Source organism: Lepisma saccharinum, chromosome 16 (genome assembly GCF_977018435.1).
Source record: "Lepisma saccharinum chromosome 16, izLepSacc3.1, whole genome shotgun sequence".
Taxonomy (NCBI): Eukaryota; Metazoa; Arthropoda; class Insecta; order Zygentoma; family Lepismatidae; genus Lepisma; species Lepisma saccharinum.
In genome coordinates, this window is record NC_139244.1 from 46999203 (window position 1) to 47023603 (window position 24401).

Consider the following 24401-nt stretch of genomic DNA (forward strand, 5'->3'; position numbering starts at 1 on the left):
TAAAAATTGATAAAATGTCTTTGTGAGTAAAATATAACAAACAAAATGTTGTCTGAATAGATGAAATTGGTTATTTGAGTAATAATAAGCCTAAACTTGTAAAATAAAAGGGTAGAACTTGACAAAACATACTTTTGCATCCAAAATATAATTGAAAACTTTCTTGAATTGACGAAACACACTTCGTGTGTACAAAGTTTAATTCAAAACACATTTAAAATGTGTTATTTGAGTAAACTTATAGAATAATCCTTTAAACTTGGAAAATATATCTGTGTGTTTGTGTGTGTGTGTGCGTGTGTGTGTGTGTGTGGATGTGTGTGTGTGTGTCCAAAATGTAATAAAAAAAACACGTTCAAATCATGTTATTTGAGTAAATATTAGGCTAAACTTGTGAAATAAACAGATAAAAATTGAAAACTCACACTTTGTGTGTCGAAAATATAACTAAAAGTCTTTCCTAAACAGATAGAATTGTGTTATTTGAGTAAAAAATAGGCATAAACTTGTAAATAATAAATTAAAAATTGAAAAAATCTCTTTGTAAATACAAAATATCCTGAATAGATGAAATTGTGTTATTTGAGTAATAATGAGCCTAAACTTGTGAAATAAACAAATAGAAGTTGAGAACACACACTTAGTGTGTCGAAAATGTAACTACAAGTGTTTATTGAACAGATTGAATTGTGTTATTTTGGTAATAATAAGCCTAGACTTGTGAAATAAAAAGATAGCAGTTGAGAACACACACTTTGTGTGTCGAAAATGTAACTAAAAGTCTTTCCTGAACACATTGAATTGTATTATTTTGGTAATAATAAGCCTAAACTTGTGAAATAAACAGATAGAAGTTGAAAAAACACACTTTGTGTGTCGAAAATATAACTAAAAATCTTTCCTGAATAGTATAAATAGTGTTATTTTGGTAAAAATAGGTATAAAATTGTAAAATAATATATTAAAAAATTGTAAAATATCTTTGTGAGTCCAAAATTTAATAAAAAATATTGCCTGAATAGTATAAATAGTGTTATTTTGATAAAAAATTAACATAAAATTGTAAAATAATAAGTTAAAAGTTGAAAATATGTCTTTGTGAATCCAAAATTTAATGAAAAAATGTTGCCTGAATAGTATAAATAGTGTTATTTTAGTAAAAATTAACATAAAGTTGTAAAATAATAAGTTAAAAGTTGAAAAAAATGTCTTTGTGAATCCAAAATTAATGAAAAAATGTTGCCTGAATAGTATAAATAGTGTTATTTTGGTAAAAATAGATATAAAATTGTAAAATAATAAGTTAAAAATTGAAAAATGTCTTTGTGAGTTCAAAATTTAATTAAAAATGTTGCCTGAATAGATGAAATTGTGTTATTTGAATAAAAATAAGAATAAGCTGGAAAAATGTTTGACATAAAGTCAAATTTTGGTAAAAAATAAACTCGATATTATGTTAAATAGCACACAGTAACATACATTTACTACCTAAATCAATAATCAAAGGGTCCTAGGTTCGATACCCCGTGATAAAAGCAAATAGTGAAAACTGTAGGCCCAGACCCTGATAGCTCTCCCTTCTTCCTAGTACATATAAAAAACCCTTACGCTTCGTTCTCTTTGTTCAAAGTAAAGTTCTCGCTCCAATCTAATTGGGTATCCAAAAATCCTTTTTTCTTGTGTTCTGGGCAAACTTGGCCTACTTAGACAGAAACCTGTTCTGACATGCAAGCGTTCTAGCCCCAAACCCGCGCTAAAGCGTCCTGTGCCTTGGGGCAACCCTGAGCGGAATATTAATTGGCGGCGGAAACCGGTTCTACAAGCGACGCATAGCTTCAAAAATTTGACCCTTGCTGCGCATTCTCAGACATCCTTTGTTGTCTGGTTGAATCCCTCCCCTGCCCTACAGTATTGCATACCTTTCCCCTGTTATTGCATACTGGTTAACCTTGGAAAAACCGGTTCTGATTGGTCAATCGGGTTCTTTCTTTATTCTGACGTTGTGACGTCATTTGACCTTGACCGCACTTCCCCCAAATTCCTTTCTCCTCTACCTGCGCGGAGTTCACTCTTGTCTGTCTGGCATCAGACTCAGCTCACACGTTATACATAGTTCGTCTCCGCTCAATATATTACATACCATATAACATTATTACATAGTGCACTATATTTATTACCGTTGCATATCGCGTGTTCGAGTACCGGGACCGTCTTCTTTCGTAATTGGACCTGTACCTACAGCCATTACCACCTTTCATAGCGGTTCATAAACCGTAAATTCTTATTTTCAATACTATAAACATTAATATTATCGATTCATACATTACATACTTTGCAGTAATGAATATAAAATCATATGCATAGCGTTTAGTACCTCTAATTACCTTCTATATACATATTTTTCATAAAATAAATAATTATATATTCATAAAAAGTTATAAATAAGCAAATACATAAATGTAAAGTATTCTAAGTACATGCTAATTAGTTCTAAGTACATGCAAATGAATTCTAAGTACGCGCAAATTAATTAAAACCCGTGCAAATTAGTTATAAGTACATACAAATTAATTGCGAATATTAAATAGCGATTGACGTTAAGTCGTTCTTCAACTACTAACTTCAAATTACGGCTAATCAAATGGGAGTTTCGACTTTTCCTACGACCAATAAATTGTTTAACGTGCCCTTTTTACGTCCATGTATTTTTTACATCATTGGATGTTTTACATTCCCGACAGAACGAATAAAATAATGCTTCCATAAGCGTAATGCATTTCTCTTTTCCCCCTACGGCCATCTTGGCAGTCATGCGCATAAAATAGCAAAATTTCACTTTTACTGGAGCTAAAGAGATAAAATGAAGAAGAATAAAGAAGATGGAAATATAAAATAGAGAAATAGGAAGAAACAACGAGAGGAAAGAAAGAAAGAAAAAATAAAGATGAGAAATAGAGAAGGGGAACTGAAAGGTATAAAGAAGCAGACGAAGAAACAACGAAAGAAGGGTAAAATGAATAAGAGACATAAAGAGAAGAAACTGATTGAAAGAGAGAGACACTAGAAAAACGGGCGAAGAAACAACGAAAAATAAAGAGTAAATGAATAAGAGAAAAATAAAGAGGGAGAAACTGAAATGAAGATAATAGAGAAAACAGGTTGAGAATGAACGAGAGAAAGATGAAATGAAGAAGAAAAAGAGTTGAAACTGAAAGAAAAACAACAGAGAAGCAGGTTAAGAAACAACCGAGAGGGGTATGAAGAACTGTAATGACCACGGAAGCAAAACTCACTTGAAAGTATTCTGTCCACCCTCGACGCCTAAAGCCACCTGAAGATAACCTCACCTGGCAACCTAGGTGAGGTCAGTGGCGCAGCCACAGGGGCACAGTGGGGCACCGCACCTTCCCCAACGTTGGTCGGAAATGAGTTCTAGGGTGGCATTCATTGACGGCTAAGTGTACCTGCAGGGGACAATTACCGCCCAGAACTTCAAAATTTATGCAAATCAAAGTACTTTTTGTAAAATTTTCTTGCTCGCTTCTCTCGCAATGCCTGCTTAATTTTTTCTAGTCTTATCAAGTTCAGAACCGTAGCTACGGGACGGCGGGAGACGGCCCTGGGCGCCGAACGGTCTAAATGAAAAAAAATAATTGTAAAATTGATTGATTGATTCAGTTGGTGTTTATGCACAGAAAGGCTAATTGAGACTGGGCTTATAACTTCCGAGTTATATTCTGAGTTCCGAATCACTATGTGCCTCCACCGGGTATCGAACCCGGGACCCTTTGATCACAAGGCGACGATGTTACCACTACACCATCGGGGAGGCACAAAAGTTCTAAATGATATAATGCCATGGCGTTCCGTGAAATTATTTCCACCCTATTCAATTAATATTGATTCCAGCCTGCAAAAAAATTGGATCCAAAAATGTTCTTGCTCGCTTCGTTCGCGATTCATTTTTGTTCGCTGTAATGCATTGTAAATCACCAGATCAGAGAAATAAGACTTATCTTAATTGATTTTATTTTAAATGCATGGAAAATTGTTTTGAGGAAAGGGAGCGTGCATATATCAGAGACAATTTATGTAATTTTTCCTGTTGGTTTATTGTGAGATGGATGAATTGGTTGTGTAATGTATTTAAATAATATATGCTGTATATAATATTTATTAAAGAAACTTTGAATTCGTACACAATTTAGTGTCCACGTTGCATATATTTGAAACATATATCGTGCATGAAAATTATGTTAATGTAAAAATGAATTATACTTGCTTGTTTTCCGTCATTAATGTGAAATTGAACGTGTTGAAAAAAAATAATTCAAATCGTTTGTTCGAACACAAATGCTGTAGCACAAACTTTTTACGAGGATAATAACGTCTTTGTTACTATCACTACTAATAGTAATAATGATGTTGGTCCTGGGTTCGAATCTGGCTTGGGCATGGATGTTTGCGAGTATCCATTCATAACTTTTATCATGCCATCACTCATCCCCCTCTTCGCAAATTAGCCAAAAGTGGCACAAGAAGCGAAGTAAAATAAAGCAAATCAATAATAATAATAATAATAATGTTATAATAACATTATTAGTAACATTACCATTATTAAAATTATTATTATTATTATTAAGGTGGGTGACCCTGATATGGCCATGCTAAGGTGTGAGATTTTTTTCCAGCCGTCATTTTGAAAAAATCAAACCATTCTTTTTTAATCGTTCTCAGGTTATGTACTTTCATAAAAAAATTACATTCCCCACGAAAATAATTTTACTGGTCCAAAAAACGAAATTCCAAAAGTCTACCTAGTGGCCATATCTGGAACATGTGTACATGATATGGCCGCCCTTGTGGCCTATCGTGATTTGTTTCATTTTCATAGTGCAGTTCTGCTAAAATTAAATAATTTTTGTGTAAAAGGAATAAACATGTGAGTCATTCCATGCCAAATCAACACAGATATGTGCAATTTTTAACCTGACCATCTCCGATTTTCATGAAATTTGGGGAGTTGAAACTATGCATAGAACTTAGTAACTATGAAAATTTTTAGTCTCGTGCGTCTTGTAATTGTTAAATTATTCAAGGTCAAAATTTGCAGAAATTGCCTTTTTTGAGCCCGCTTAGCTATACTAAATGTGCTGTAACTCCGCCACTATTTCACCTAGGAAGCTCAAATAAAGCTTATTGTACAGGGAATTGAATAAGCTTTCCAGTGATATGTAACAAGCCTACCTTTGGATAAAAATATAATTTTGTCACGTGACCTTGACGTTTGACCTTGAATATCTCAAAACATGTCATCACCAAAAATCGTGAAAAAAATATATTTGGTCCCTCATACCATACTCTAAAACATACCAAAAAATCATTCTGGGACTGCAATGGGATCAGAAGATACAAAATAATATGTGTAACTATGTGACTGATAAAAGCCCCATTACATGAACTATGAAAAGTCAAATGTCCCTTAACACCCCCTACAAAATGTAAAGGAGTTATCCTGGGTATAATTGGTCATGAAAGAAATAGGTTAGGCACAGGGAGATCCCTAGCCGTGTGTGTCAAGAGCAGGTCCGGCATATTGTTTACCGCCATATTGAATTCAACGCAAAAATTTCAAAGGAAAGGCGGTTATGTGATATATCAAATCAGGCTAGAATTTCACGAGAAATGAAGTGACGAAGGTGTATCCAACATATATTTAACCAGCAAAAATTTATTACTGCATTCTTGTAACCATTTTCTCCTTTTCGAGGTGTTAAAAACAAAGCATTGGAATGCTCCTAACGTGTTAGGAACTCATCGAGATCACGCTGACATCTTGGGAGAGAAAGAAGTATACGCACCATTGCATATGATTTTAATCAGCTACATTCACCAAATAGTTGAATAGTGAAGAATATTGGGAAAATTATCTCAAACAAATACGTGACACTTCCTTTGGAATGAAAAAAATCTTCAGTGACGAGGCAAATTTTTATGTTCACGGTGAAGTTAATAAAAATAATATGCAATACCTGTGATTTGCTCAGTCGAATGGTTGTTGCTGGTAAGCTAATTATGTGGTATAATGTATGGCGAACGGAAATGGTTGGTCCATATTCAACAACGGAACCTTAAATGGTGAGGGCTTCTTGGATTTGTTAAGTGAACAGGTTTGTTCACCCTTGCTTACGGGATATGGCACTTTTCGAGAGTTTTGAAACAGGACAGAGTGTGACCACACTATGTAGACATTTTCGCAATTTCTTCATGGTAATTTTCTAGGTAGATTGATGGGCACACGGGGATCTATTAAAAGGCCTGCACATTCCCCAGATCTAACATCTTAGGAGGACTTTTACCTTCACAAACATTTGAAGAGAATGGTGCATGCACTAAAAGTCCCTGATATTGACCATCTGAGAGAAGGCATAGTTGCTGCTTGCGATGTTGTTGCACATGCTACATTACCAAATGTTCTATGCGAGTGTGAGAGACGTCAACGAGTGTGCTCACAGGAACATTGACAACATTATAATGTGCATATATCGTAAGTGAAAGATATGTGTACAACTTTTTGCTGGCGTAAGATACGTTGGAAAATCCTTCGTCATTTCATTTCTCGTGAAATTCTAGCCTGATTTGATATATCACATAACCCCTTTTCCTTTGAAACTTTTGCGTTGAATTCAATATGGGAGTAAACAATATGCCGGACCTGCGCTTGACACACACGGCTAGGGATCTCCCTGTGCCTAACCTATTTCTTTCATGACCAATTATACCCAGGATAACTCCTTTACATTTTGTAGGGGGTGTTAAGGGACATTTGACTCTTCATAGTACATGTAATGGGGCTTTTATCAGTCACATAGTTACACATATCATTTTGTATCTTCTGATCCCATTGCAGTCCCAGAATGATTTTTTGGTATGTTTTAGAGTATGGTATGAGGGACCGAATATATTTTTTTCACGATTTTTGGTGATTACATGTTTTGAGATATTCAAGGTCAAACGTCAAGGTCACGTGACAAAATTATATTTTTATCCAAAGGTAGGCTTGTTACATATCACTGGAAAGCTTATTCAATTCCCTATACAATAAGCTTTATTTGAGCTTCCTAGGTGAAATAGTGGCGGAGTTACAGCACATTTAGTATAGCTAAGCGGGCTCAAAAAAGGCAATTTCTGCAAATTTTGACCTTGAATAATTTAACAATTACAAGACGCACGAGACTAAAAATTTTCATAGTTACTAAGTTCTGTGCATAGTTTCAACTCCCCAAATTTCATGAAAATCGGAGATGGTCAGGTCAAAGGCTGTGTTGAGTTCGCATGGAATGACTCATATACTAAATAATCATATTCAAAATTGGATTCAAAACAGGATTTTCCATTAAAAATGAAGTTGTTTACAAAATTGACATTACAATTTACTTATTTCAAAACACAAAAATGTGAAATCATTCAAGAGAAGAGTACAAGACAAAAACGAGATTGTCAAAACAAATTACTGGTCGCAATAGGGACAAATCAAAATGACTCTGTCAGCGCAGTGAGGCCAACGCACTCTTCGTGGTAGAAATTCCCGCAGACTAAGCAGAGTCGCATGTCCTTGACTTCGTCCTGACAAAGACTGAAGTACCAATTTTCAGCTGTGGTTTTCTGAATCATTTTCTTGCTGGGTACAACGTCCCCCGGTTGTACACCAATCGTCAGAAAGTTAGTCCGCTACTCCTTTAGTCGGGAACATGAGAATCTTTGCAAATCATCAGGGCTTGCTGGGTAGAAAATAAACACAACACGGTATTCAAAGTTAAACGCAATTTTATAATCACTCATATTTCCTATCGTATGTGGACTTACAAGCAAGGTACAGATTTGCTTACGTTTCTGCCTGAAGAGGAACAATTCTATAACATATTAAATCATATCACAATCACTAAACACACTTGCATATAGAATTAACGTTGGACCAGACAAACGTAAATACACGAAAGTTTCTGTACTTAATTATTATTTCCGAGTATAGCCAGAATGAAACGAAAATAATTACCAATTACACTATTCGGGCATTCCATTAACCGTTACCACGTTTCTGTTGATTTCTCACCTTCACCTGTTTTCTAACAGGTGAAAAACATTCAGGCGGGTTCACTTCCTCTGCTGAGATGAGAAAGTGACGTCAACACGAACAGATTATGACGTATTTATAAACATATACACAAGTTCCAACCACAACTGTATCAATCTAACTATAGTTGTCTGTGACAACTTGCACATTAATTGAAGTAACAAATATTTTAAAAATCTTAACTTCTTACAAATATAAAACCTTAAGGCTCCTTCATACATTTGACGAAAGTCGAATCTGAGGAAGAAGAAGAAAAAAGGAGGGTCATGTGGGTTGGTTTTTCCGTGGCTTACTCTGTAACATCTCTGACGTAACAGAATACGTCACGAGATTGGCAGTCTTCACACTTTTCTTGGGTCTCAGCTTCTACTGCCTCGTAGAGCTCCGACACAGTAAATAGTCCCTAACGAACCTACAGAAGTTATGTTAAAGAAACAGCGAAATGATTTTAAAAAAGTATAAAAGATTACCTAGACATGGAAACAGATCTTCATATGAGATCGTTGAAAGTAGGCATTCGCTGTTTACTGTTCACGGCTGACGGGAGAGCAGTTGGGGTGGGGTGGGTACCTGAGGGGAAACAAACACAATCGCTTGCAAGGGTGGAAGGACGAAAATTTGTTTGTTGTGAAGCAGTTGACCATCTGGCGCGCAGGCGAGCGAAGAAAGCAAACATGAATTATCGTTCTTTTAACACGTAACAAATTTTTCATGGATAGTAAAACCGTAATTTGATGACAAAAAATTCTTAAACATTTATGAAGTGGAAGATAGTAAACACAGCCGCACTTTCATGTCTTCAATCTTGGATATATCATTATGTGGGAGAGGCGGGGAGCGGAAAAGGCACTTTTCTCTCTCTCTCTCTTTCACTTTTTAATCTTCCAGAAAAAGCAATGAAAGGAAAACCGAAAACTGTTCCTATTTTGTACCTACAGTTCCTAAATAGAAATTACAATTTTTGTAACTATAATTGGCTTACGCAGAATTTTGTCGCCAGGTGTTTCAAGTTTGTTTAGATTTTAGTATTTATAGTAATAATAACAATACATTGTTTTTTGATTGATTGATTGATTTGCTTTATTTTACTTCTACTTTTGTGCCACTTTTGGCTAATTTGCGAAGATGGTGATGAGTGAGGATATGATGAAATTTATGAATGAACACTCACATACAACCATGCCCAGGCCAGGATTCCAACCCGGGACCCCTGGCGTCGTAGCGCGATGTGCTAACCACTCCGCCACGGGGGCCGGCAATACATTGTTTTTATTATTACATTTATTAACAATAGTAATCTAATAATATGAACTGTTTATATTTTCGTTGGATGTGACACTAGTTAGTTTAAAACAGAGCACGAATTAAACATTTCATCAGTTTGCCCAGTCAGTGATCACAACAGGTTCATTGAATGGACAGTGTTCCATAAGATATACACATATCATTCAGATCATGTACAATTAACTACACGTATGCTAAAATTGTAGTTTTACAACTTTGCTTTTACAACGAACAACGCTCACACTGGAAGAGCAAAGTTGTGCGTTACTGAATTAGTAGTCTTTCTGTATTATTTTCTGCAGATAAAGTTTATTTCGTGGTGAAGAGTAATGAATGGGATGATGAGAACAGACATTGCCATCTACACTGCAGGGGACGGAGTAGACTGGTTTTTCTCGAGGTACATTTATTTTTCTTGCATAAGTAACAGTTTCGTATGTAGGTATACCGGGTGGCCAGACTCAATTAGACAGTTTTTGATTCGATGTTATTTTTATTTTTTCTTTATTTTATTTTTATTGACAAATGTTAACAATTCCAATGGCTACAAAATGGTTACAAAAATGGAATCACACACACATAAGTCATTGATTTTCAAGATAGTAGTCGACCTGGGCACCATGTAAGTCTACACAGGCTTGTAGACGCAAAGCAACATATTCACACGACTTCCTACACATGTTAACCGGAACATTCTTGAACTCCGTTACAATCACCTCACGCATATGTTGCTCACTGTCAATCGGATTAGCGTACACCTTGTGTTTGAAGTAACCCCAAAGGAAAAAGTCTGGTGGGTTGATGTCGGGTGATCGGGCTGGCCACTCCACAGGCCCTCGACGGCCAATCCAGCGATCAACCTCGTTCACAGCATACCGTATGATGCACCTATCTATCGACAACAAAATGTACTTTCCAATTTTTCCGTGTGCTGTTGGATTGATTGGTTACTAATGTTCGAATACTGCCTAATTGAGTCTGGCCCACCCTGTATACTATTCCAATTTTTGCATCTTTGAAGTACAAATAACAAGAAACGAAAAAATTATGACACAATTTAATAAATTATTTTTATATTTACCTTAAACACACACAGCTCAAGTGGCAGTGCACTCCAAATAGCAACGCAACAAGGGAACGCCTCTCTAATATGATATTCTACAAATGTGCAATCCCTTAGGAGGTGAAATATTCAATAGCCGAAATAAAAAGTACCACATTCTCATCCTCTAATATCTTCATCTGAAAAATCGCTGACTACTCTAAAAATATCTTGAGAATCACTACTTATAGTTTTGAAACCCCTTTCACAATTCTAAGCAGGGAAAGATAAGTATAAGGAAGAAACCTGTAAAATGTGCAATTTCATGTAAGGTACCCTCAAAAATGTCAATTTATCGAATTATATGATGTAAAACTCAAATATAATGATTCTAATAGCATCGTGGACATTTTAAAGTTTATTTTAGCCGCTAAATAATAGCCGCTTCTGTAGTTTTATTTTCCCTCGCTGTGTTGTTTTCGTGATTTGTGATAGCTCTTACACCTCGTAATAAACCGTTTCGAAGTGGAACAAAGAAAATTCTGCACAATCAGTGGCGTATCCAGAAATGTTTCGGAGGGGATCTAAACGAAATGTCTTACGAATAATAATAATAATAATAATTTTCATGATATTTTAATTGAATTAAAGTAATACTAATTTCAATATATAAATTAATATTATTACGTGACTAGGTAAGAAGGCAAACAGTGTATTTTCATTAAGTAGCTTACCTGTAGTTAAAAGTAGAAACATTTACATAAGAACAAGTGCCCAGCAATTAAATTAATGTCAAATAGAAGAAGAATTGAATACTATTGCATAACGAAATAAATGTTAGATACAGTGAAGTTTCTGATTAATATTGTATACATATTGTTATGAGTTGCAGTATGCATAAACCCTTTTTTGTAATATCATTCAAAGCCGTACGATCCCAATATAATCCTTGCCTTCCAATAAGTTCAGTCTCTTCAGATAAAGCTAACAAACATCATATACAACAAATGCTAAACTAGTGTTGTTATTATTTTATTACTTGGTAATCTTTTCAAAGATAAAGATATCCATAAATATACCTGGTCTTCTCCAGATGGTAAAACTCATAATCAGAGGCCTGCACAAGACCTGGAGCAGACCCGTTCGCGAGACATCGCTCCTGAAATGCCATGCAACCTGCGCAACATCCTCGCTTGAGCAGCTTGTATGCCCCCACCTGCCCAGATCGTTCCTGGCAGGCATTGTAGACCCGCCGGGTACCCGCAGTCTTACGATACCTAGTAGGTCTCAGTTCGTTCTTTCCACCAACTGCAGACCCCTCCCTCTGCATGACGTAGTTGCTTCGAGTAGAAACTGCACCGGGCCCACACCGTTCTGCAGTGTTGCCAACTGCAATAGATTTTCACTACTTAAAAAAGGGAACTCAAAGCTTCGTAAGCCACATCACCAATGAAATGAGATTTACGAATGTTGCTCCCCCCCACACACATTGAAATAGGTTTTCCGTGGCACAGGATCCATAAGTATATGTCGTAAATAACCAACATACGTATATATAGTGATATAGGGCAGGACTGAAACATGTCACGTTCGACGCTGAGGTCGCGAGTCAAACAACACACTGTTCTACTGCGAACACCAGGGCCGTAGCCAGCCAGGGGCATTGCCGTTACCCTCGTTTGGGGGGGGGGGGCAAATACTTGGATAAACGTAACAATCACAATAATAGTAATAAAGTAGCATGAAAGGCATTATTATCCTCATAAATCACGCAAAAAGGGGGTAGAAGTCGGTTCTCACGCATTTGTGTTGAAACAGAGGATTAGAAATATTTTTTTTCAACACGTCAATTTCACATTAGCTAATAATGGAAAACAAGCACACAAACTATTTTTGAAAGAAAGAAAGTGCATGATAAATGCATTCCGAATGTACATGCATATGGCATGTAAAATTTCCATCTACAATATTTTCTTTTCACATGGAGCGACGTATCACATAATTAATTCATCCAACTCGTAACAAACCAACATTAATAGCAAATAATATCACGGGCCGCCATAGCATTCTCTGTTTTAAAACTTTTCTCACTTAGATCGTTCGGCGCTCAGGGCCGACTCCCGCTACCCCTTTGCTACGGCATTGAACTTGATGAGACTTGTACTTTAATGTTTGACCCCCACCCTGACCCCTCCGCTAGACAATTTTCGTCCAAAGTTGTGAGCAATGCACCCTGCCCCCTCTGGTTGCGCCACTACGTGCCTGGTTAAGGCACCATGCAATGAAAAACAATTAGTTTTCAGTGAGGAGATTTTTGTTTGCTCGATCATTCATTTAGATAAATGAAGCTGTAATATTGCGTGCATTTCCTGGCAATAAGATAAAAACTGCTTACGTTGAACTGAAATCGCTAAGTATATAAATTCTCCTTGGAGAAGAAGCTCCTCCTAGGACTTCGTAGGATTTAGTAGCTACGTAAGTAGGCAACACTGGCTGAAGCCGTCCACGTGGTGATGAAACACCTGGAGCGACACGCTGCCGGAGGGCTGTTTCCTTCCAGCAGGTTTTGCAGGCGCCCGGGTCTTGTTGAATGCCCAGGTACAGTGGGATCCATGAGAATTACCGTGCAAATTGTCCATGGCTATTTTCATTAATTTTTCTCTTACATCCTATGTGTTTTTAAGCGATGGATTTTTATGTATGTTGGTGCAGAAGTTGTCAACAGCGTGTTTTGAGTTTTCGTTTAATTCTTGAAGCTCTTATTGGGACAAATAAAGTGCACGAACACGGTAGTGGACAATTTACACGGTAATACTCATGGATCCCACTGTACCTTGTAAGCGCAGAGCGCCTTGAAGACCAAGAACCCGGGTAGAGACGCAAGTCGACTCGTTGCCGTGGGCAGGCGAGCAGGTAAACCTGTTATCGCGTGCAAGCGGGCAGTGGGTAGGTAAAAGGCAGACTATGCTGGCCTCTACTCATAATCAGATAGATCATATTCTCATTGATAAGAGAAGGCATACTAGTATAATTGACGTTCGTACACATTAGAGGTGCTGACTGTGTCAGTGACCATTATTTAGTAATTTGCTAAATTAAGAGAAAGACTCGCAGTGATAAATCATAAGCAACAAAATCTAAAAGTTCTAAAATTTAATACAGGAAAATTTGCTGATGAAAGAATTAAGAAAGATTACCAAATTAAACTGTCAAATAGATTTGATGTTTTGCAGGATTTAAATGATGATGAAAATATAAATGAAACAGACATAAATAAGAATTGGGAGCACATACGTAATGCAATAGAATCAGCAGCTAAAGAAAGTATAGGATACCATAAACCGAGAAAAAGTAAGCCATGGTTTGATAATGAATGTCATAATCTAATAAAAATAAGAAATCAGGCTAGACTTTGGTGGTTAAATAACTCTGATGATACAAATCTAAGCAATTATAATAGGATAATGCGAGAAGTTAACCGCACGTTTAGAAGTAAAAAAAGAGATTACTTGAAAAGCAAAATTAACGAAATTGAAACAAACAGAAAAAACAAAAATATCAGAGATTTATATAAAGGTGTAAATGAATTTAGAAAGGGGTGGCAACCTAAAGTAAACTTGATAAAATATAAAGATGGTGGTTTTCTAGCTGACCCTAGCGATATTCTAAATAGATGGAAGAACTACTTTAATGACCTTTTAAATGTCCATGTAGGAGATAAATCAGAAGTAAATGAAGTCCACACAGCAGAACCTTTAGTTCCAGAACCTAACTTGACTGAAGTTAAAGATGCTATTAAAAGGCTAAAGAATAACAAAGCACCTGGCATTGATTAAATACCAGCTGAGTTAATTAAATATGGTGGAAATCCATTAATATGTGAAATTCATAAATTAGTTTGTTTAATATGGAATAAAGAAAAAACCCCTCAACAGTGGAAAGAATCCATAATTGTTCCTGTGTTTAAAAAAGGTGATAAAAAGAACTGCAATAATTACCGTGGAATTTCTCTACTCTCAACTACATACAAAATATTGTCTAACATTCTTTTAACAAGACTAATCCCATATGCTAATGAAATTATAGGTGATTATCAATGTGGATTTAAATGTAACAGATCAACTACAGATCAATTTTCTTCACATTAGAGAGACACTTGAAAAAAAGTGGGAATATAATCGAAATGTCCATCAGCTATTCATTGATTTCAAAAAAAGCATATGATTCGGTCAAAAGAGATAAATTATATAATATATTAGTAGAGTTTGGAATACCTAAGAAGCTTGTTAGTATGATAAAAGTATGCACCAGTGAAACAGAAAGTAAAATTCGTGTGGGTATTAATGTGTCTGACAAATTTACAATTCATGATGGGTTAAAAGAAGGAGATGCATTATCTCCATTGCTCTTTAATTTTACCTTAGAATATGCTGTTAGGAAGGTGAAAGAAACTAACGAAAGACTAAAATTAAATGGTGTGACTCAGTTTTTAGCATATGCAGATGATGTAGACTTATTAGGGGATGATATAAATACAATTAAGAATAATGCTAAAATATTTTTCAAAACTGCTAAAGAGATAGGTTTGGAAGTTAACAAAGATATATGCTTACAGGCCGAAACCAAGTGTTAGGTAATAATCAAAATCTAATTATTGATAACAATTCGTTCGAACCAGTTTCCAAATTCAAATGCTTAGGAGTAATATTAAGAAGTGAAAATTATATTAAGGAGGAAATAAAAAGTAGGCTTAATTCAGGAAATGCATGTTACTTCTCTCTTCAAAAACTTTTGTCTTCTCGTTTAATATCTAAGAAACTAAAAGTTAAAATATACAAAACAGTAATTTTGCCTGTAGTATTATATGGGTGTGAAACTTGGTCCCTTATATTGAAAAAGGAACATAAATTCAGAGTATTTGAAAATAAGATCCTTAGGAAAATATTTGTACCTAAAAGGGATGAGGAGATAGGTGAGTTGAGAAGGTTACATAATTTAGAAGTACATAATTTGTATTCATGTACAGATATTATTAGAATGATTAAATCAAGAAGACTTAGGTGGGCAGGCCATGTGGCACGAATGGGAGAGGAAAGAGGAGTTTAGAGGATTCTTGTTGGGAAACCTGATGGTAAGAGACCTGTAGGAAGGCCAAGACGAAGATGGAGGGACAACGTTGAGATGGACCTACAGGAAATCGGTAGGGATGGAAAAGAGTATATAGATCTTGCTCAAGATAGGGACAGATGGAAAGCCTGTGTTGCTGCAGCCATGAACCTTCAGGTTTAAGAAGGCTAGAGAGTTAGTTAGTTAGTTAGTTAGTTAGGTAATCTTTTCGTTTGGGGGGAGGGAGTCCACACGCCATAAATAAATCATTTATGTCTTTCAAAGCCGTATGATCTCAGTCCTAATCATTGCCTTCCAATATATTCAGAGTAAAAATAGTAGTACTTGATACGTATTCGGGTGCTATACTTCAAAGCCGTATGATATTTATAGCTATAATCCTTCCCTTCCAATACGCGTTCAGAGGAAATTATCCATCTAATACGCAAAAATTGCTAAAGGAGTATATTTACATTATTTAATTTTAGTACTTCATAATCCTATCGCGGGGGCGGACTTCCAGCAAACTTGTTCTACGTATTATAGCGTAATATTTGCCAAGGAGACAGGTTTAATTAAACTACTTAAAATAGCGTTACTGGCTTACGTACGTACAATGTAAACGTCTAATGGAAAGCGATAAATACTTCCCCATTTGATGATTTAGTAAACGGATAGATTTTATTTATATTTCATTCTGAACCCTTATTTTGCCGGCGATTTTGTAGCGCTTGAAACTTCATTGTTGTTTCTGCAGCAGACGATTTTCTTGGAGCCCACTTCTTGCGCCAAACATACTTGCTGCCGTCACCCATATTTTGCAATTGAAAAACGTTCAGTTGACGCATGCACACTTCCCTGTCGCTTGCGATCGTGTTTTGTCTTCACGAGCTATTTTGTTGTATCCCTCCGCGGTCTACTGTGGGTGGGGTTTAGATCGCTTCTAACTATCTGCACGAGGTGTCGCCACAGTGCAGGGACACTTTTACGTATTGCAAGGGTTTCGTTTTCCTCAAACAGTCTCAAAATAGGAAAACTGACTTTTACAGTGATGATGTTAATGTCAAGTACAATGAACATTGCATGACCCCAACAAAACAGTTTTTCATAAGCTTGTGTGGTTAACGAGATAATTACATGTGAAAATTACGGTTTTCCCCATTTTTATGCCCAATTTACTTATTAAACAGGGTCTTTTTTTAAATTTCTGCTTTGTAGGAATTACGCAGCCATATTTTCTGAAGGATGGAAAACAAACCCCGAGATTCTATCTTTGCTCGTAACTGAAAAATCTGTTCAAAACGGAACGTCTGCACTGCGCGTTTTCGTCGCGGTATGAAGGAGCCTTAACTCTCAGGTTCGTTACAATTGCCACTCGTCCGGGGAAAATTTTTGAAGAAATTGTAATTTGCAAGTTCTGAAAAAAAATTTGAGTACATAAAGAACATTGAAATGTAGAGTTTATCTTGACAATTGAATGACTCAATCTTGGCTTCTCTTCATTTGACAACAACTCAGAAGGAACGTAGTTTACAGTAACCAAAACAGAATACAATCCAGGATAGTTAATCAGCAAATAAACAATGAATTCAGGCAATGATTGAATCCATGATGGTTTAATAGAACAGTAGGCTTCCATATATCTAGTTTCCAATTTTGATATCATTTGATTCAAATATAGGTACAACACTTATATCTAGTAATCTTCCGGAAAGACCAACACGTCCATACTATTCTAAAAATATTAACTGGAACGAATTTTCAAGACAAATCAATCTCTCTACTGAAAATTACCAACAACAAAATTTAGGGAAAGATTACGAAAACTATACATCACTAATTAAAGAGAATTTGAACAGATCTACAATTCCCCGTTAACGTGACTCGAAAAGAAAGATTGCTCCGTGGTGGACGACAAACTGCCAGAAATTGATAAACGCTAGACAAAATGCATTCATCAAATATAAAGAAAACCCAACAATGAACCATTTCTTGAAGTACAAAGAAACAGCAGCCAAAACTCAAAGGCACTTAAGGGAAATTAAGGCAGAGTTTTGGAAAAAGTTTTGTTCCTCATTAACAAATGAATCATCCTTAAGCACAACGTGGAAAGTTATTAACAGAATGTCTAATGCCAATAATATTAGTAGATATCATGGAGGCGACATAAGCAGTAAATGGATAACAGAATTTCATCAAACCCTAACACCAGACTCCAGCGACTGTGATTTTAATGCCATATTAAAATAAATGAATGAATTCACACCATCAACATTGGATTGTCCATATACCAGTGCAGAATTAAGAAAAGTTATAAAGGAAACCTTACCAAAATATCAAATGGGATTCAGAAGAGGAATGGGGACAATATATGTTTTGACTACACTTATTTTAGACATATGGTTGTCAATTGTTCGTCGCGAATTTTGTATAGTTGTTTTTCTGGATCTTTCTAGTGCATATGATGCAGTTCTTATAGATTTGCTTGTTAAAAAACTAAAAAATCTCAATCTTCCTAAGCAATTTATTGGATTGTTGGACACACGCTCAAAGGGATATTTTCATGTATAAGATCGTGAATTTTGATACTCTAACGATAATTGTGTACTGCCTGAAAGACATTGACAAATATTAATGAAATAACTATTTATATTTGTGGCAATTCAGGACATACTAATTTTACCTCTTTTCCCACTCGAGTTCAATGCAAGGATACCTCCGCAAAAATCGAAAGAAAAGTTCTCATCATGTGCAATTCTCCATTAAATGTTTTCGCCGAGTCGTACTACCTTCGTTTGCTTTGTTACAAACAAGTATTGTTTGCACATTACATGTAGGAGGAAAGTTGCATCTACATTTCACATTAGTCAGCTCCTTCTACTTACTTTCAGGAGCGAAAGCTTGTAGGGTAGTGTTTACCGTTCAGGACTGTCAACCTGACGGTCGTAGGTTCAAGCCCTGCCGGTGTCAGAAAATTTTCGTAAATTTTAGACCTATCCCATTGTCCACGCCGTGTGAAACGGAATGATTCAGTTTGGAATTAACGATGGGAGGAGGGTAAATATTAAATTACAAAATCTCCATTTCAACGAACCGAGGAATAGACAAGAATTGAATAATTCTTATTAAAATTAGATTCATGTTTTTAATCGCAGGTAAAATCAAGGATCTTACATGGAAGATTTTATCTTGCTCTGAACTAAGCCAAAAGTCATTTCGAACCGATCTAATACATTCTCCAATACATATCAAAATATTATTGAATGTTTCATGTCGATAATTTGACCAATGCATCAATTCTTGACGCTGAGACGGTATTTTCTGCAACTACCTCTTCTCTTCAGTCCCTTCTGTTCTTCTATTCTCCTTCTTCTTTCACCTACTTTTGCTCTGCTTTTATCTCATATCGCCTTCCCTACTTTTCTCGCATCATATCTCCATCCCACTTATCTCCACTCCTCGTATCTCCTCTGCTGTCTTAGATTTCCGACTCCACTGCGCTCTTCTCCTCTTCTTTTCGTTCTTCTCTTTTTTTTCATTTATTCTACTCTCCACTCCCCTCTTCTCGTCTCCTCTTCTGTCATCTCGTTTTCCTCCTCTTTTCTCTTCTTTGCTCCATTTTCCTCATCTCTCCTAGAATCTTTTTCCATTCTCCTCACTACATCTCCTCTCCTCGTCTATCCTCTCTTTCTTCTCTCCTCTACTTTTCCTCTGCTCCTTTCGCTTTCTTTTTCTCCTCTCCTTTGTCACCTTTCGTTTTCTCTCACCTCTTTTCTTTTCTGTAGACTCATCAGTAGAAAACCTATTTTTTGCTTTGAGAAAAAATTTTGTCACTTGCGATATAATATTGATATTTTTAATAATTGTATACAATAATACTTTTTTTTAATTCTTTCGCGTATTTTATAAATATATATTGTGCATGTGGCAACCCTGAAATTGAGCCTAACTCTACACGCAACCCACCAACGACTTGTGTAAATTGGGTTGCCTAATTTAAAATGTCGTTGTCCTAAAACTTTTGAGAGACACTGTACATTGTTAACATAAAAATTTAGTTCCACAAACTAACAAACTCAGGATACAATATTTATTTTGTCTGGACTCCTGGGCATACATCCATAGAAGGGAACCACATAGGAGACGCATTAGCCAAGTACGCAGCTGAAGAATCAAGTCACCGATCGCTTCGGATCAAATGTTCTGCAAAATCGCTAGAGTCGCATGCTAAAACAGAATTGTTGAAAAGTTGGCAGAAACAATGGACAATTACAGGGAAGACTAATGGGAAAAAATATTATTCAATTCAACCACTTATACTTAAAGAACCTTGGTATCAAGACATTAACCTTTCAAGAAACTCTTTAACAAATCTTCTTAGATGTCGGCTAAATTACACCCTAGCCCCTAAAGACTTGTACACTAGGAAGATTGTTCAATCCCCAATCTGTCAGTGTGGTGCAACTGAAGGAACACTTGATCATATTATATTTGAATGTCATCTTAATGCAACTACGCGTGATTATTTCTTTAGATACCTAAAAGAAACAGGATATAATGTCCCATACGCCTTGTCAACACTTTTGAGGAACCCAACGAAGAAAATAATATATGTACTTAGAAACTATATTGTGAGAGAAAATATTATATTATAAAATTATGAAATTGTAAAATTAGAAATTCTAAAATTATAAAATGTAAAACAAATGTAACTGGTGCATAGCAGCAAAGCTACAACCAAATATACATTTATATATATATATAAAAAAACTTCTTACAAATATAAAACCTTAACTCTCAGGTTCGTTACAATTGGCCCTCGTCCGGGGAAAATTTTTGAAGAAATTGTAATTTGCAAGTTCTGAAAGTTCGTTACATGGGTTGCTGCTGTTTGTTCTTTGGCTTGTTATTCAACGGCTGTTTCGTGGTTGGTCCCTTTGTCGGTTAAGATTTCTGAGCTTCTTTTGGCTGGAAAATATTTTTCTTCAGCTCGACCCCACGTGAATTCATGGCTGGTCTTATGATCCTCGTTGTTTTTCCTCTTCCTTTTTGGCGATGCCAGAAGTACATCAAAGCTGGAAGATGATTTGTTGCTGGATGATTCAATGCCTGGCGGATGACGACGATCACGAATCAAGATCGACAATTCGAGGATGCTTAGCACGTTTAGTTTTTTTGTGGTGGAATGTGAGCAACTGATGCCAGAAGAGTAGTGGCCATATCAGGAGCAGGTCAGCTTTCATGAAAATCGTCTGATTATGAACAACTCGTCAAAGATACGCCATCAACGATAACACCAATCGAAAGAGCATTAAAAACTGAATAGAGCAGGATGGCTTTCATGAAAACAGTCTTTGCAAAACATGCATAAAACAAAGGAGACTTACCAAAGAATAACAAGAAGAGCTCACACGAAAAACACAAAACAGGCAACTGACGCCATATTGCTCAAGCTGGCTGGGTGAGAAATGATCACGTGCCACATTAGGAGGCCCCCTCACTGGATGCTGATGCCATCTATCGGATTTTTTTCTTAGCTAACTCACAACAGGGGTGGTGGCCATATCAGGAACATGGCCATAACAGGAGTATCCACCTTATTATTATTATTATTATTGGTACGTTTATCCTGGTTCTTGCCCCCCCCCCCCCGCCAAAAAGATTTGGTTGCGCCTTCAGTTTTATTAAAGTTTCTTTTTCGTTTCTTGTAGACTCCACAGTCAGCCCAGAACTGCGATATGTTAACCTTCCAGTCATAACAAACCAGGAATGTAACGAATACTATGGAAACAGTATCACTGAGTCCATCCTCTGTACTGGACACATGGGCGTCTGTAATGTAAGTTGCTTGTATTTTATCTTTGTTACAAGGTTTTATGTGTACTTGAAACCGTAGATATGTAAGTCACCACCCAGAATATAATATAGAACCTTGATTACTAGACGTAACAGTAACCTTGGGGAGTAGTGAGGGCATGTTTTTGTTGTGTGGGGAAGCAGGGTCCCAGAGAGAACTTAAGCTTGTGGCAAACTTACGATAGCTTGTCAAAGTAAGATTGACATGACAAACTGGATGCAAGTTCGATGCAAGTTGTACTCGACAAGTGAGTGTTCGCAAGCACTTTCGCTTTGCACAAAGGCTACTGCCGCAATCTTACAGCTAGTTGTGACAAGCTGATGTAGGCAGAGGCCTGCACAAGACCTGGAGCAGACCCGTTCGCAAGACATCGCTCCTGAAATGCCATGCAACCTGCGCAACACCCTCGCTTGAGCAGCTTGTATGTCCACCTGCCCAGATCGTTCCTGGCAGGCATTGTAGACCCGCCGGGTACCCGCAGTCTTACGATACCTAGTAGGTCTCAGTTCGTTCTTTCCATCAACTGCAGACCCCTCCCTCTGCATGACGTAGTTGCTTCGAGTAGAAACTGCACCTGGCCCACACCGTTCTGCAGTGTTGCCAACTGCAATAGATTTTCACTACTTAAAAAAGGGAACTCAAGATTCGTAAGCCACATCACCAATGAAATGAGATTTACGAATGTTGCTACCCCCCCCCCCCACACACACATTGAAATAGGTTTTCCGTGGCACAGGATCCATAAGTATATGTCGTAAATAACCAATATACGTATATATAGTGATATAGGGCAGGACTGAAACATGTCACGTTCGACGCTGAGGTCGCGAGTCAAACAACACACTGTTCTACTGCGAACACCAGGGCCGTAGCCAGCCAGGGGCATTGCCGTTACCCTCGTTTGGGGGGGGAGGGGGGGGGCAAGTACTTGGATAAACGTAACAACAACAATCACAATAATAGTAATAAAGTAGCATGACAGGCATTATTATCCTCATAAATCATGCAAAAAGGGGGTAGAAGTCGGTTCTCACGCATTTGTGTTGAAACAGGATTGGAAATATTTTTTTACAACACGTCAATTTCACATTAGTTAATATTGGAAAACAAGCACACAAACTGTTTTTGAAAGAAAGAAAGTGCATGATAAATGCATTCCGAATGTACATACATGTGGCATGTAAAATTTCCATCTACAATATTTTCTTTTCACATGGAGCGACGTATTACATAATCAATTCATCCAACTCGTAACAAACCAACATTAATAGCAAATAATATCACGGGCCGCCATAGCATTCTCTGTTTTAAAACTTTTCTCACTTAGATCGTTCGGCGCTCAGGGCCGACTCCCGCTACCCCTTTGCTACGGCATTGAACTTGATGAGACTTGTACTTTAATGTTTGACCCCCACCCTGACCCCTCCGCTAGACAATTTCCGTCCAAGGTTGTGAGCAATGCACCCTGCCCCCTCTGGTTGCGCCACTGCGTGCCTGGTTAAGGCACCATGCAATGAAAAACAATTAGTTTTCAGTGAGGAGATTTTTGTTTGCTCGATCATTCATTTAGATAAATGAAACTGTAATATTGCGTGCATTTCCTGGCAATAAGATAAGAACTGCTTACGCTGAACTGAAATCGCTAAGTATATAAATTCTCCTTGGAGAAGAAGCTCCTCCTAGGACTTCGTAGGATTTAGTAGCTACGTAAGTAGGCAACACTGGCTGCAGCCGTCCACGTGGTGATGAAACACCTGGAGCGACACGCTGCCGGAGAGCTGTTTCCTTCCAGCAGGTTTTGCAGGCGCCCGGGTCTTGTTGAATGCCCAGGTACCTTGTAAGCGCAGAGCGCCTTGAAGAGCAAGAACCCGGGTAAAGACGCAAGTCGACTCGTTGCCGTGGGCAGGCGAGCAGGTAAACCTGTTATCGCGTGCAAGCGGGCAGTGGGTAGGTAAAAGGCAGAATATGCTGGCCTCTAGATGTAGGCTTGCTTTGGCACGTTTTCTGCAACTTCGACTTATGGTATGCAGTGGCGTAGCATGGACATTTCGGGTGGGAACGCCAAGTCCGAAGGAAGGGTCGGCCTTTTCATGCTTAATAATTTACTTATGGTGTTAGTCGCCACAGGTATTGTTTACCTGAAGTCAGCTGGGTTTTCAATAAAACATCATCCATGCATGTTTTAGCTAGAAAATTAGATGCCTCACTATACCACAAATGTTTTGAACTCTGGTGTTGTATACCTTTTTTTATACCTTTCTGCAAGACGCAAGTCATTAAGAGACCTACCTGAATCACAAGCGCCTCTGAATAATAGTAGACGTCATTGTTGTGGATGATCCAACTATTGATTGATTTTGTTTATTTTACTTCGCTTTTCTACCACTTTTGGTTAATCGCGAATACGAATATGAGTGACGATATTGAAGAAGGGACACTCACAAAGAACACCCGTGCTCACGTCGGGATTCGAATCAGGGGCCTCTGTCGTCTTGGCGCGCTGTGCAAAACACTCTGACACGGAGGTGGGTGGATGACCCAACTATCGTACACTCAACTGAAGTAACAGTGCCGATTAGTAATTCAGACCACTGTTTATTACATCTTGAAAATGTTGATAAACATTTAAAAATAATTTTGTCCAGAGATCATTCGACATAAAGAGTTTTCAAATGAATGCTAAACACTTCCATTGACACAATATTAAGCAGTTAGATACTAACGATATAATAATAAAAATAATAAAAATAATGGCTGAACTTCTACCACGAGGACTTCACCAACTTATTTTACAAAATCTGTGTTGATCTTTTAGTTTTTAATGCACATCGCTGTTCGTGCGATAAATTATACAATGCAGTGGCCATTAAGAAGTGGTATATTTGAGTTTGGTAAAGTTACGTCAGTCAATATTGCGTATTGTAACATCACATAGCACGAGTGGCACGAGCGCGAAGAACCGCGTAGGAATTCTACCG

General features: G+C 37.1%; 1 protein-coding gene across 1 annotated transcript in view; it reads left to right on the forward strand.

Annotated features, from left to right (window-relative positions):
• LOC146000464 (brachyurin-like) overlaps positions 1 to 24401 on the forward strand; it is a 48924-nt gene that overhangs the window by 21887 nt on the left and 2636 nt on the right. Inside the window, exon 6 of the mRNA XM_083138122.1 lies at positions 21278 to 21405. Coding sequence (XP_082994248.1) covers positions 21278 to 21405 — 128 coding nt within the window. The remainder of the gene's footprint in view (positions 1 to 21277; positions 21406 to 24401) is intronic.